This window comes from Poecilia latipinna, unplaced genomic scaffold (assembly GCF_001443285.1).
Source record: "Poecilia latipinna isolate Pla-1442-1.1 unplaced genomic scaffold, P_latipinna-1.0 Scaffold49, whole genome shotgun sequence".
Lineage (NCBI taxonomy): Eukaryota > Metazoa > Chordata > Actinopteri > Cyprinodontiformes > Poeciliidae > Poecilia > Poecilia latipinna.
Genome location: NW_015112665.1, coordinates 61,077 through 75,203, shown reverse-complemented (window position 1 = coordinate 75,203; position 14,127 = coordinate 61,077). Strand labels below are relative to the sequence as shown.

Genomic DNA, 14,127 nt, shown 5'->3' with positions numbered 1-14,127 from the left:
TGTAAACTAGAGTCCAATTTCAGCTATCATTAGCTACCCAAAGTATACACAAATATATCTTCACTGTGCCTTCCTACCTTATAAAAATGTTCCACACTCCCTTTTTGCTGCCCTTAAAAACGTGGCACCCTTAGTGGAGAGCCATATTGCCTGAAAACTACGTCCTAATTTATTGACTAAATATAGTTTTATAGGTCTATTTATATCTTAAAATTCAGATTTGCTAATGCTCCGTTTCTGATTTTGACAAAAAGGGCTGTGTTTTCAACCTGAGAAATTCAAAGTAAAAGAAGTACATTTTTATGTTTTTTTTAGTTGCTCTGTTAAATCGTTTTATTGTTCGGATCTAGTGGAAAGTTTTTCTAAACTACCTTGCGTCTGGGTTATAAAAAGCAGTTGTAGGATTTTAAATGTTTGAGGTATGAACACATCCATTCATTCATGCTGCTGTATTCTGTGCCTCGGGCCAGGCTTTTCCTCTTTCCCTCCCTCTGTGTGTGTGTGTGTGTGTGTTGCTCCGTGCAGCAGCCATGTTGGAATGCTGGATGTGGAGAGGGGGGAAGCAGGAACAGGCTACGAGAGAGAGAGAGAGTGTGGGGGCAAGAAGCGGAGACAGACAGGAGCTCTGTAACTCTCAAACAACTCTCAGCTCTTCAACCTGAAATAACGGACTACTAACCGAGAGTAAGTCGTCTCTTCCCGCCGGCGAAACGCTCACAAACCTCTGGGAGGAGACCTGGAAGAAGTCAGCGTAAGTGATGTTATGTTTGCGGGACTGTTTTCAACTGCTAAAAGATACGACGGGATGCGGCTCGTCCTGGCTGCCGCTGTCGTTTCCTCTCTTTGAAAAGCGGGGGGGAATTCACTATTTCACCCACTCCCTTTTATTTGGAAAATAGTGGATACGGTAGCCTGGTCGTACTGTACATCTGTTTTTCTCATTTGTAAGTTAAAAGAGTTGGAAAAGGTGACCCCCTCCGTCGCCACCCAACTGGTTGCCAGTGTAGTCGTTAACTTCATGGTAAATAAGAGCTCCGGATTAACCTACATTTAGCTTGAAAACCTCTCTCAACTTGTGCTTAGTCTGTGTCTTTCTTACCAGTAGCAGTCGGGTTACCTTGAAACTCTTCCTTAACAAACTGAACTTGGTGAACTTTCTAACGTAAAGGAGCTTTTCGGTGTGATTCCTTAACGTACTTCTTATTTCTTGCTATTTCATACCTACACTGGTATAATTAGCTGTTTTGTTGCCTTCACGTCACCTTTTTTGTTTGTTTGTTTTTTTGCAGTGTTAGGGATATTTTAACTGCGGATTCGGGAGTTTATCCAAATACATTGACAAGTTATTACTCCAGCTCTTCAGTTGGTATTCTCTAGTTTTCCTTTTTTTCTCGATGCCATATGATACTTTTCTGCCAAGTACATTTTCTCTTTTGTCCCACAGTACATGCCATCAGATTTTCAATTGATTTTACAATTTTGTTGTAAATCCTCATTCAATCAAGATAAACTCTACCCTCCCCCAAATAATATTCTATGTGGCACACAACTCTGATGCTCACATAAAGCAGCTTCTTAATAGATCTGTTTCAAAGCTTGGCTATTTCCACCCCTTTTTCTGTGTGTAATAAAATTACCTCTACAAAGTTGTTTACTTGTATTCTGTAGGCTCAAATGAGACATGAGCTTTTGCAATGCTCAGACCCCAATTTCACACAATATTTTACCTTTTTGCTGTTTTGCTTTTATATGGAAATGTAACAACCTGTTACTGGTTAATTAGTAGGGCTATCTGCTCTGATTACTAGCCAGTAGTCACTTGGGTTACAAACATGTTGTTACCACAATAAAAGTGACAAGAGTGATGAGGTTTTTTTTGCTAATAATAATGTTTTCTTGTTGTCGATCTTCTTATTCTCATAAGTAAGGGGAAAATGCAGTCGCCCTCTGTCAATATTTAAAAATGGCGTAAAACTAGACGGCAATCAAATTAGTCCAGATACAATTCAGATAGAGAGAATGATAAAACTTTAACATTTATTTCCCTTTCCTTTTAAGCTGTAATGTGTGGTAAATCAAATTATGGAAAGACACTGAATCAGGAAATGAGAACATTTCTTTTTGTAACACTCGCCGGCTTGATTTCTAAAGATAAACGGTTATCTGAATTTATGTAAAGCAACATCTTAATCTCCATGATACAATAACAAGCCTGGAGGTTATTCACACTTAGTTAAATATTGAATATCTTAAAATCTTGTGTTGGATTACAGACGCTGAAGAAGCGCTCAATGCAATCGTCAGAAACGGTGCGCTCTGCTCCGCTTACGCTCACGTGTGAAAGAGGTCCTCTGTTTGCCTCTGCTTCAAATTCTACATGCAAGAAAATGTATCCTGAGGCCACCGGAGCTTCTGATTTAACAGTGCACAAATTAGAGCGTGGTTCTGCACGTCTACATTTCTATATCTTAAGTGCTGCTTTGTATATTGATGCGATCCAGGATGCAGGATGCAAATGGTGTGGTCCACTCTAATTTTGTTTTTACTAATTATATGTTTGACAGCACATTATTAAAGTTATCTACACCAACTCAGCTGGTTGTGGTGGCTAATGACAAACTCCTGTCATCTGAAAAGTGGACGTGCTTGTCAGGAAGGTGTCCTGCAGGAGCCACTTCCTTCACTACAACAAGCCAGAGGTGAAATGCTCTCTTTGATGTGCGGCTCGTTGAAAGCACACGTCTCTCTCTCTTGAGTGCTGCCGGCTTCGAAAGGAAATCCTTTCTGCTATTAATAAAATCCTTTTTCCTGCAGTTTCGAGATAGAGTTCAATGATGTCTAACTTGCGGAAGAAATTGGCTCAAAAATGATTATAGTCCACGCGTTCTGCAACTACTGCAGCAGAGTAATGTGTGCTAATTACTCAAAATGTCTTTTCGATTTTCATATCGCTGTGTTTGTAAAAAGGCTTTCCAAACTGTAAGAGTTGAAGAAGTTGCTTAGCATGCAGTTGCGCGCGCCGCTTCACCTTCCTAATTCAATCCTTCCTGTGGCAGTTCCACGGCAGGCCAGCACAGGCGTGGTAGCCTGTGTGCATGCTTATATCTCTCTGCATATGTGTGTATAAAGTGCAGAGCAGTGCAGGAGGCCTGTATTTATAGAAACACTTGGCTACACTCAGTTCTGCCGGGGCAGTCCACTACCCTGCAGAGATGTGTGCTGTGTTTTTATCTGTTCTGTCTCTTTATGTGTGTTAAAGGTCTTCCGTACTTGGTCTCTGTTCGAGTTTTGTCTGCAGAAGAGAGCAAATGGGAAAACATTCTAGAAAAAGGCAAGAGTGAAACACAGCCAGCAGTGTTGTGTTGCTAGATTGCAGTACACCGTGACTCATAATGAGTCTAACAAGTGATAGCACTCACTGCAGTCGCTATCTGCAGAGGCATGTAGACATCCTGACACACAGTATGTGTGTGTCATGAGGATTTCATGAAGTAATTTGACTTTGGAGAGACACACAACTCTGCACTTGTTTCTTTCCAGTTTGAGTGTTTTTCAGGCAAGCAGGGTGGCTGTGTGTGTGTGTGTGTGTGTGTGTGTGTGTGTGTGGGTGAGTGAATTTTTTTTATTTATTTATTTTTTAATCCTAAGCGGTTGGCAGCCCCGGACCTACCTCAGCTGTTTTTTCAGTCCTCGCCAAATTTAAGATTGCTTTTGGCACATCCAGATTGCAAAGGTGGGAAAGAGAAAACATGAATTGAACAGTTGAACCGAGGAATCACTGCTGTTTGTTTTGGAGGTTTGACAAATGCAGTGTGTTTGTTTATTTATATTTATGCACAGTACCAGATTGAAAATCTCAACACATGCGTCTGTTCATTCCCAAACACTCCACATTTTGGACTGATGCTACTGCAGGGAAAATAACACCTAAGAAAACTCTATATTGGTTTCAGAGAAAGATTTAAGTCAGTGATAATTATTGAATTTTATTGTCTTAATCTCTTTGTAACTATGGATTACTTGGTTTGTTGCTAAAATATGGTGTAGATTTTATGCCAACAGCATGTTTAGAAATATGTATACTGAAAAAAGAAAATGTTGACGTGCTCGATACATGTTGTCCCTGCTGCAAATACACTGTTTTATACAAAACTTTACATATTGCATCGAAGCTAAATATTCAGCATCTGACTGTAATAAACTTTGCAGCCCTGCATCTCACAATCCCGGAGGTGGTTTTTAACTCTGAAGGAAAAGGAGAATTAATGCGCGTTTGGGTGTTTGGAGATAAGGAGCAAATTGTACATCCATTCCCTTTGCTTTTGGGATGCATTCAGGAGCCAACCCCCCCCCCCCCCCCCCCCACACACACACACACACTCACTCACACATTTTCAGAGCACTTATTGTACATCCTAAAACATGCCGTGTCCCTCAGGAGCCTAAAAGGAAAACGCCTTCTTCCTCTCAAAAGCAGCTACGCTGCTCATGCTTTTGCTAGTATTTATGGGTGAGTTGCATGTCTGTCTGGATGATTGCTTGCTTGTTGTTCTTGTACTGGAATCAGGATGTTGTTTACCACGGATAACTTGGATAAACATCATCCTTGTCTTGTCAGTCAGTCTTTCACTTCTTAAAGTTAGGATTAGAGCTTTCACTGTCAACCCATGTGGTTGCGTTTGACAGTTAATGTTGCGGTTCAGTTACGTAATGTGATAATACAGCTGGAAAAAACTAGCCTACAGTATTGTTTTTGACTATAAATGTCTGGTGACTCGTATGTTTTTTTTTTTTTATGTGCAGTTCGCATTAGCCAGTCTTTTTAACATGTGGACTCCAGAAATCACAGCCAAAATCCCTAACATCAACGTAAACACTGACTTTTCTTTCCTTTTGCTGAAATGCAGCTAAGATCCCACCCAGTGCAGCTCAACAAAACGTAAAATACAACAAGTGTGTTTTATTTAAGCCAAGGGCAGCAAGTTTAACTTGATGTTGCTGTTGTTGTTGCAGGAGTCATAATGGAAAAACAAGCAAGAGTAGAACAGTTTGATGCAAAACAGTTTGAGACACGTTGACTCTGTTTAATTAATAGCCTTTTTGCTTGATGTTTATTTGCTATTAAAATTACTTGTAAATTGTTCTGAATCTAAAAAAATTAGCTTAACTTCATAATAAGCCTTTAAACTCCCTTAAAGTACACTTTGAAGGACATTTAACATGTTCAACCCTATACTCCGTCTAAGTTGATGTGTGATCTTTGCAAACAGCATTAATTTAAACTTTGCGCAGCAATCTGTTATAACTTTAGTGTAATGCTTATCAAAAATATCTTCAACTGCAGAGACTGAAGTTTACTACACAAGTTTATTGGTTAAGTAATTGCAGGTCTGGCTAGTTGTGCGATTGGATTTCAGCAGCCTGACGCAGCTAAAACAGAGCTGTTTAAAGAACCAGTGTGCGCATTCATGCACTTTGATAGATGAATGTGCAATGCGGTTTGCTAGCTGTATGAACTGAAGGTTGCTACAATGCCAGGAAATGACATCAGCAGTGATGACTTATCCCTGCTCGGGGCATGCACAGTCAAGGACAGACGGAGTTGTTCTCACTTGGAGCAAGCCACCTTTGGTCAAGCGGGTCACTGCAGAGTGTCACCGGTATAATAACTGTTTAATACAGTTGGCACTGTGTCAACATGAGAAGCAATGCAGCTTCCTCGGTTAGAAGTGTCTGGACAAGCCAATGGTTGTTGCAGAATTTTCACTGAGCTGTGACTAAACTATAGTTACGAGAAATAAACAGCTTAGATGCTCCAATGAATTGCCTCTCATCCTTTGATGAGTGAGTTCATGTGTGTGCGCACTGCTGTCGTGTTTTAGTGAACAATCAGTGTAATTGCATTGGAGTGAGTCAGAAGGCTGGGAGAAAGAAGTAATTGTTGGTCATTGTTAAATGGAAAGATAGGAGTAATATGAGAGGAGCAGATGTTGAAGGGAAGGATATTTTTTTTTTCTGTATTTTCCGCTCATATTTTCTCCTCAATATAAAACCCACTATCTGTGTTCAGCTTCACCTGCAACATGTTGATGTTTCACAATGGCTTTTAAACAGGAAATCCCCTCTTTTGATATGGTTTCTCTGACGTCCTGCTGAGCCGGGCCTTAGTTCACCATTCTCCTAGTCACAGTATCTCAGAATGTGCCCTCAGACATGACAAATTTATTAATGTCATTAAAAAATGTGGCACATTCTGCTACAAACCATTAACTAATGAGAGTGTAGAGATGTTCCTGCTTTCTTTTTGGATGATGGATCAAATCTGTTCCCACATGCTTTTTAAATCTGAACCAGTACTATTACAGTTACTATGTCCAATTAACAGTATTTTGTGTTTCCATAAAGTATCTTGATAAGATACTGTTAAAAAAAAAATTACAAACCAATTGATAATAATAATGTACCTGGGAGTCACCACCCTTCATCAGAGTGATAAACCGTCTCTCCCCAGAATCTCTCCTGTCTGCATTGTGCAATTGCTGGTTTTATTAATGGTGCAAATACAGTCAGACTATCTGGCTGGTTTGGAGGGGGGGTCAGCTCTGTAAAGTTGACACCTGGTATCGTTGTGGGTTGGGACCACGGCCTCCTGCAAAAAGCTAAAACCTGCGAATAATGGAGAACTCTCTAAAAATGCTTCTGTCTATTGTGGTAGTTCAAATACAAAATATACCTTCATATATATGCATGTACACAGTGGAAACCATCTTAGCACTTCTGCTGGAACGATTTATAGTCTTCCTTAACTTCGCTCTTCGAGGTACAGCCAATCAGCAACAAGGAAGTATCTGGAGCTTCTGGATGGATTGTGCTTTGTGCATAGGTGTTTCAGCTTCCCAAGCTACATTTTCTTTTGAATATTTTAGAAATACTCTACAAAAAAAATATGCAAATGGGCACATTTTCCGATAATTCTTTAACAGAAAATGTTCCGTATTTTCCGTATATCTGAGGTCATATCTGAGGCATCAGATATGAGACAGAAATATCTGTGAATAGGCAGGGTTGAATACTGAACTGTGAATAGGCAGGGTTCCACTGTAACACTTTGATGTCACTTTTAGGATTGTTGCACATTAACTTAGCCTGGCCATTGCTTTCTCGAGCAAGTCTGCTCAAAAAACATTCAGGATGGTTGCACAGTCTGGCCTTTCTCCCCTTGACTCGGATATTCCCGGTCGATTTTTGACCGGGGACTTCGATTTTCTGCACTGTTTTGGAATTGTAGTCTGACTGGTTTTAGCAGTGACAGCGGAGGAAGTAAAAAAAAAAAATCTTTCAGTCTGTTTTGGTCATGCTTCCACATGAGTTAACATTAACGTCCATCTTGTTTGGATCGGCTTTTTTCTCCTCACAGTGGAGGACGGTTGCTTAGAGTACTGGTAATTTTCGGTAAGCTTCATAGCGTCGAACTGGTGCATCACATACCTCAACACAGTCTGCGCCTCCAGGATGCAATTGTTTCTCAACAGCAAAGAGCCCAGACCTTCTGTACAAAGCAAAGTACAAGGGGCTGTTTTTTTTTTTTACCAGGCTAACCAGAATAACCAATTCTATTTAATTACAGATTGGAATAACTTACCACAAGTGTTGTTAGATGTATATGAACAGCTATGTTAGTTTTCCCAACTTTATATTCAAGTGTTTTGTATTTCTGTAGCTCTACACTCTGTCTATTCTTTGTCCAGCGTCTTTGACAGACGCCGCAAAACATCTTGAAACATTTTATGTTTGCATAAACGTAAATACTGAAATTAAAGGGAGCTGCTAAAGAATCCTAGGGCTAAGATGTAAGGGTCGGTTCTGGAGGGCTTTTGACATGCATGGCATTTTATCCCAAAGGTTTCAAATCTTTGGGATTTGAAACCTTTGGGATCAGCATTTATAAACGTTGATGCAAAAAAGAGATTTTTGCCAAGTTGCTGTTTTATATTAATCGCTGAACAGGGTGTCGTATAGCATAAACTATCATTGTTGAACCAGCGGAGTAATAATCGTTTTCCAATGGATGGTTCTCACTACAATTGCAGTGTGATATCGTTGTGTGCAATATCAGCATTGAGACAGACTGTAGGAAATGTTAGACTGTTAAGTAAGGGTTGCCTGAGGTTCATGTTCCTAACACTGATATCAAATCTGACCAGGCGGAAAAGCTCTCTGCCCTTGATACTTAACCTAGTTTTGATACTCACCACTGACTTAGAATGGTGGTGCTTGACATGCTTAAGTACATGGAGGGGTCATAATGACAGAAATTAAATACAGAAGTGATATAAATGGTAATTTATCTCAAGTGTTCATAATAAACCACTTCATAAAGAGCCATGAAGTCAGGCTTATTTTCCCCATCTGTGAAAGCTGAAGGCTAATGGGTTAGAGGTAAGGCGGGTCTAATTAACATATTCATACATTCTTGTATGCAAATGAGGCAGTGCAAACTAAACCATCTGAAGGCATCAGGGTTTAATCTTAATGGACAATTTTGAGTATTTTGAAAAAATTATAATTTAATTTGGCAGAGTTGGAGCAATAACCAAATGTGTTCAAGCTTACTTAGCTTCATATCTGTTTGTTTTAGGGTGACAGTTTTCTATAAATATTTGACTGTGAACAAAATAAAAGATTCCTCAGGAATCCAGCCAATTATTCTGTAAAAGCCTGGTTAAAAAAGTATTTATTCCTTGAGAATTATGTTGGTTTAATTAATTGCCTTAATCTGTCATTTTCATAAGACTCTTCTTGGTTAACTGTGGATCAGAACCACAATCTTTAAAATCTTTAGACAAGTTTAACTAATTACATTAGTGTGTCTCAATAAATTAAGACATAATTGAAAACTTACATGTATTTCTGTAGTCCAGTTCAACAGTTGAAGCTCTTCAGATTACAGAAGAGAAGACCATTAAAAAGGATTTTTAATTTAAATAAAATGTTTTTTTTTACTGCTGTGTTATGGCCTACACAGTCATATAATATTCAAATTATTTTGATTGCTTAAAAAAAATCAATTCAAAATGAGTAAAAATCAAAGGATTTGAAAACCAAGAGAACTAAACTCATACATTTGTCAGGTAAATTGGCTGTTTATTCCAACATCCATCTACATTTTACTGCTTAATAAAATACTATTGAGGATTTTGTCTTGACTTCACTCAGAGCCAGGGAGAAAATAAAAACGACACAATCACACCTGTCCGCTCAGCCAAATCTATGACCTCACGTCTTCTGTGGCGCAATCCTCAGCCACCATCATGCTGTCGGTCAGAGCCATAATAACCTGCAAGGAGAGCGACAAAGATCGGTGGTGAAACACCTGGATTCATGCCCTGTAGGTGACGTCAGTCTCACTAATGCTGGAGTTCCAACGCAAACCGAGGCTGAGGTCAGATGTGGGGATAATCCAGCAGTGTCTGTCCTTGAGTCAGTGTATACATGTCTGCCTTTGTCGTTAGTCACCAGTAGGCTCCCTCTTGTAACAAAGGTTCATTGATAAATTGCACTATGGCTGTTTGTTTGCAGCAATGTCTCTCCACTCTTTGTCGTGCAGAATAATGTAAAACATAAAGGATAAGTTGCTCCGTCCTGATGACTGTGCAGCCGCTAACGAGCCACGTTAAATTGGTAAAAATTAGCTTTGGCTTTAGTCTTTTTTTTTGTACAATCTCTATGAATGTGCTGTACTTGTAATACATTATGTACTTGAAAATATGTTTTATTTAATTTTTTAAAAGATTTCGACATATTCTAAAAAGTTTTGGGTGCTCAGATGAAGATGAAAACGTACCACTTTAAAATCTACTCCACTAGAGGGTGGTGTTAGTGCACCAGCATCATGAAGCTGGGATTCTCACACTGGGGCAGAGATTAGATCAACCTTATACATGAGAGCTACTGAAGTGTGTGTGTGTGTGTGTGTGTGTGTGTGTGTGCTTGTGTGACATCTTGAGCTACTAATCCAGCGGCCATTAATCTCCTTTACGTCTGAGTACTTCTCATCTTGTCTGTTGGATTGCGGCTTTCCCTTTTTTTTTTTTTCTTTGAATGTGTAGACGATGAAGAAACATATTTCAACCGTTGCTCGAATGTTGAGTTGGACCAGCAGTAAGAGTCACGCATTGCTGAGTACTTCATTATATGGAATGGTTTTTATTTTTAATAAAATATTTATATAGTTCACCATCACTCTGCAAGAATTTACCAAAAATAACCTTGAATTTTAGACAGCAAGATGTGATGAGTTATCATCGATATTGAATCCTAACTAATACTTTGGATTTTGCTTAATTAAAACTTGAGTATCTAACATGATTTATGAAATCTATTTGGTATTTTAAGCCAGAAAAAAAAAAAATCCGCATAGCTACCAATAATAAAACAATTTGCTACCTTTAATGCTGGTTCAGCTTTATTTGTTTTAGGCCAATGTTGTTTTTTGTGTTACTCAAATACCCAAATCAGATTGTTTTGCTGTCCCTGATTTAGTTTTTCCCCCATGTCTGCTTGACTTATAGAAAGGTACGGAGAGGTTCCTAACATCAAGGCATACCAAGGGGTTTAAAAAGTTCAAAAAGACCAACTTTTTCCCTAAATAAAGCCTTTATTTAGCCAGGGAGTGAAAACATCTCTTCTTCCTTGGAGTCCAGGTCAAATTGGCTGCAAGAATCACTTCTTATGGTGTATAGCCAAACATTATCAGAAAGGTTAACAGAGCTTGAGAAAACAAAGCAATTTCAAAAGCTGTTACAAAATAAAACAAATGGTTAGACGTTAAAACTTTTAAGATGATGAAAAACAAACCATCATAAACAAAAAATAACTCTAGATTATATTAGTATAATGGCTCAAGATTGATGAGACTTGAAGAAAAGTAGATTAATAATAGATAGTTTACTGCGGTATAAAACATGATATGACAAAAGCTTTGAAAGTTAAGCAGGTAAATTACTTAAAGCTTAAAGGTACAGATGATTGTGAGAGATTCAATTGTTCTGCTCCGGCCAAGGCTTTACAAAAGAGAGAGAGATGTGGTCATATGAAATAGCATTTTCAACCTAAATAAAAACAACCAGTTGAGGTGTAAGCTTTTTTTTTTTAATCTCTTATCACAGTGAGCATCAAAGGATAGATTTGTCTTCGAGCTACATCTCTAAGTATTCTTATGAAGTGACATTGACCCTGCTCACAGGGGCTAAAACAGATCTTTATAAAACACCGTTACATATTGTAAGTGGAGCTAACACAATTCACCGAGTCTCAAATAACAGAAAATAAGGATGTGGAAATTAAGTGAGTGCCTTATATAAAGATGATGCAGTTTTACTATTGTATATTGTACTATAAATATAGTAAAAGCCATGGTATTTTTACGTAGGGTTTTCAGAATGTCATACCAGCCCGTGCCGACTTGTAAAGTTTCGCCCATATGGCGTGTGTAAAACGCGAGATGAATGGGATTTACTATCCACACCGCATGGAATTAGATTAAAGTATAATTGGATCAAATGTGTAAAGTCAGTGGAACAACTGACTGCTTCTCGCCTTGTCTCACTTCTCTTTGTTGCTGTAAAGATGGATGATTTCTGTCGCAGAGCGCTGAGTGGAGAACATTACATTATGACTAATTGAGTGGCTCCTCAGGGGTACGTTTGTGTGTCAGAGATAGAGTAGCTAGAGGCAACATTTCCTTCTGCTTGTCATTATCTGCTTATTTATTGCGATGTGTGACTTTTTCATTGTTTACCTTTGTTGACCTTGTTTTGGTTTCTTTATCCATCTTTTTCGTCTCGCAGTTATTGCATAAAATGTTCCCATGTGTTTCCTTTTTCACTTGCTTCTCCTCTGTCTCCTGTACATCTGCTCCCCCCCCCCCCCCCCCCCTCCCCCTCCTGAGGGATCAAAGCCACTCCCCCATTTCCCTCTCCCTCTTTCCTTTTCTCTCTTTCATCTCCCTCCCCCTTTCATGCTTACAGCCTGTCTACTGCTCCTCTTTTCCTTCCTCCTCTTCTTTCACGCGTGCCACTCATGCTGCTCTGTGTTGGTTTGTAGTAAAGTAGTAGTTGGTGTACAGAGAGGAGGCGGAAAGAGCTGAGCTGTGATCTTAAGTCGACATTGGCGTTCATTACTGAATGAACTGGGAAGCAAAACCCGAGGCACCAGAGCACTGAAGGCTGGGATTTTGGCTTTTTCCAATTTAGCGGTAGAAGAGGATTACTGGTCTCTTCTTGACTTCTCCTCACATTAGCCTGTAAATGGAGGGACTTTATCATGGTGAGAGTTTATCACACATTTCCGTTTTGTGATTGTATATAGGAAATTGTTTATTTCTCTGTTATGTTTGTATTTATTTTTCAGGTCAGCCAGTTATTAGGAGACTTCCAATTCTTATGTTTCTGTGTGTGTTTAGTTTATCTGCAATTGTTTTATGATTTCCTGCGTCCTCATGAGTAATAAAGGAGTTTTGTTTTCTGCCATCTGTCACCCTAGTGATCAAAATCATAAATTTGTCTTGACGAGCTGTAAGCAAAGATATCAAGCAGATAATTGTGCAATTCCTTCCTTTTCTGTTGAATTTAAATGACTGCATCTATCAAATAACCTGCTGCACATTGTTTCAGTCTGTTACCTAAAAAAGTTTTTAAATTAAAACTGGAGTGACCCAGAGCAGAGCCGCTGTTCCCACACATCGAGAGTAGCATGGGGCATCTGGTTAGGATGTCCCCCGGACGCCTCCCTGGTGAGGTGAAACCGACACGTCCCATGAGGAAGAGATGCAGCGAAAGATCCAGGACACACTGGAAGGACTAAGGGTGCTTTCACACCAGCCTTGTTTAGTCCGCTTTAATCCAACTTTAGTTTGTTTGCCCAGAAAGTCTGGTTTGTTTGGGGAGATTTGAATGCTCAATCCGCCTACAAACCTAGGTCTGTGTCCGACTGAAGTAAACTCTGATACAGTTTGAATTTATGTGCCAGTGGACCGGAGACCGCTCCAACTGCAGGAAGCAAACTATAGCGCAGGGCACTCTGGGTAAATACAAACGTGAAGGTCTAAACGCTAGCAGGAGAAAAGGCTTGTGGTCTTCTACCAATAAGAGAAATCCAACAACCACTAAAATCTAACACTACTCCATTTTGTTTACAGTTTGCAAAGAAGGAAGTTGTGAGGTTTTGTGTCGTTTTCTTCAGGGAGTTGTAGTGCAGCGCCACCAGACTCAAGGGAGGGAACAGGTTTTTCAAATGGTTTGGATTGTTTGACACAGTGCAGTGTGAAAGCGAACTCAACCAGCTGTAAATGTAGCAAATATTTCAACATTGGTCTCCAATTGAACTGAACTTTCAGTGTGAAAAGATCCTAAGTTTCTCAGCAGACCTGGGAATGCCTTGGGATTCCCTCAGAGGAGCTGGCCCGACTGGAGGAGGACAGAGAAGTCTGGGTTTCTGTGCCTTCGTGGCCCAAACCCAGATTAAACAGAAGATGATGGCTGGATAGATGAATAAATTACACAAATTAGCTTGTGGGTATCAAAGTTATGTTTGTCAGTTATTTATTTATTTATTTTTTGTATAGCCTATTTGATGAGAGTCTTTGAGGCACATTTAAACAGTTCACCAGTATTTTTGACCATTTGTCTTTCAGATGTAAATTGACTTTACACTTAAAGTTAGTCTTTTTTTTAACTCTCAGTCTTTCTCCTACTGATATTTTTTTCTGGCGGAGCTGTTAGTTGAAGTATCATTTCAAATTTGGCTTTATAACACATTTTTATTCACTTCCAGTTAATTCTGTGCAGGCAAAACCTAGAGGAAAAAAAAGGCTATCCTGGTTTATGAACTAAGCACAACAGTTTTAATGTAATAAAATTTAACATCTAGTGTTTCAGTTGCACTTTGCACAACTTGCACCTAAAGCTAAAACTGTTCATTATTGAGGACTAACACAGAGAAAGTTGCATTAGTCAATTCTGTTTCTCTTTGATTGTGAACATTATAGTAACATGTGAAAGTACTTAGGGAAACCCACAGTTATTTGATCAAGAATGTGCATGGCCTATAATTCAGTTTTATGTTGGG

The 14,127-nt window shown here is 39.2% G+C and overlaps 1 protein-coding gene across 3 annotated transcripts in view; it reads left to right on the top strand.

Moving 5' to 3' along the window:
* The first annotated feature begins 518 nt into the window (after nucleotides 1–518).
* Nucleotides 519–14,127, top strand: part of LOC106958462 (focal adhesion kinase 1-like) — a 73,092-nt gene continuing 59,483 nt past the window's right edge. For 2 of the 3 annotated variants that reach the window (XM_015050432.1, XM_015050425.1), the window contains exon 1: nucleotides 519–751. Coding sequence is in view for 1 of the 3 variants with exons in the window: in XM_015050389.1 (XP_014905875.1) it covers nucleotides 12,309–12,327 (19 nt within the window). In the remaining 2 variants the exon portion in view is untranslated. Of the gene's footprint in view, nucleotides 752–12,059; nucleotides 12,328–14,127 lie in introns of those variants that run through there. The other variant, XM_015050389.1, reaches the window with a different exon arrangement.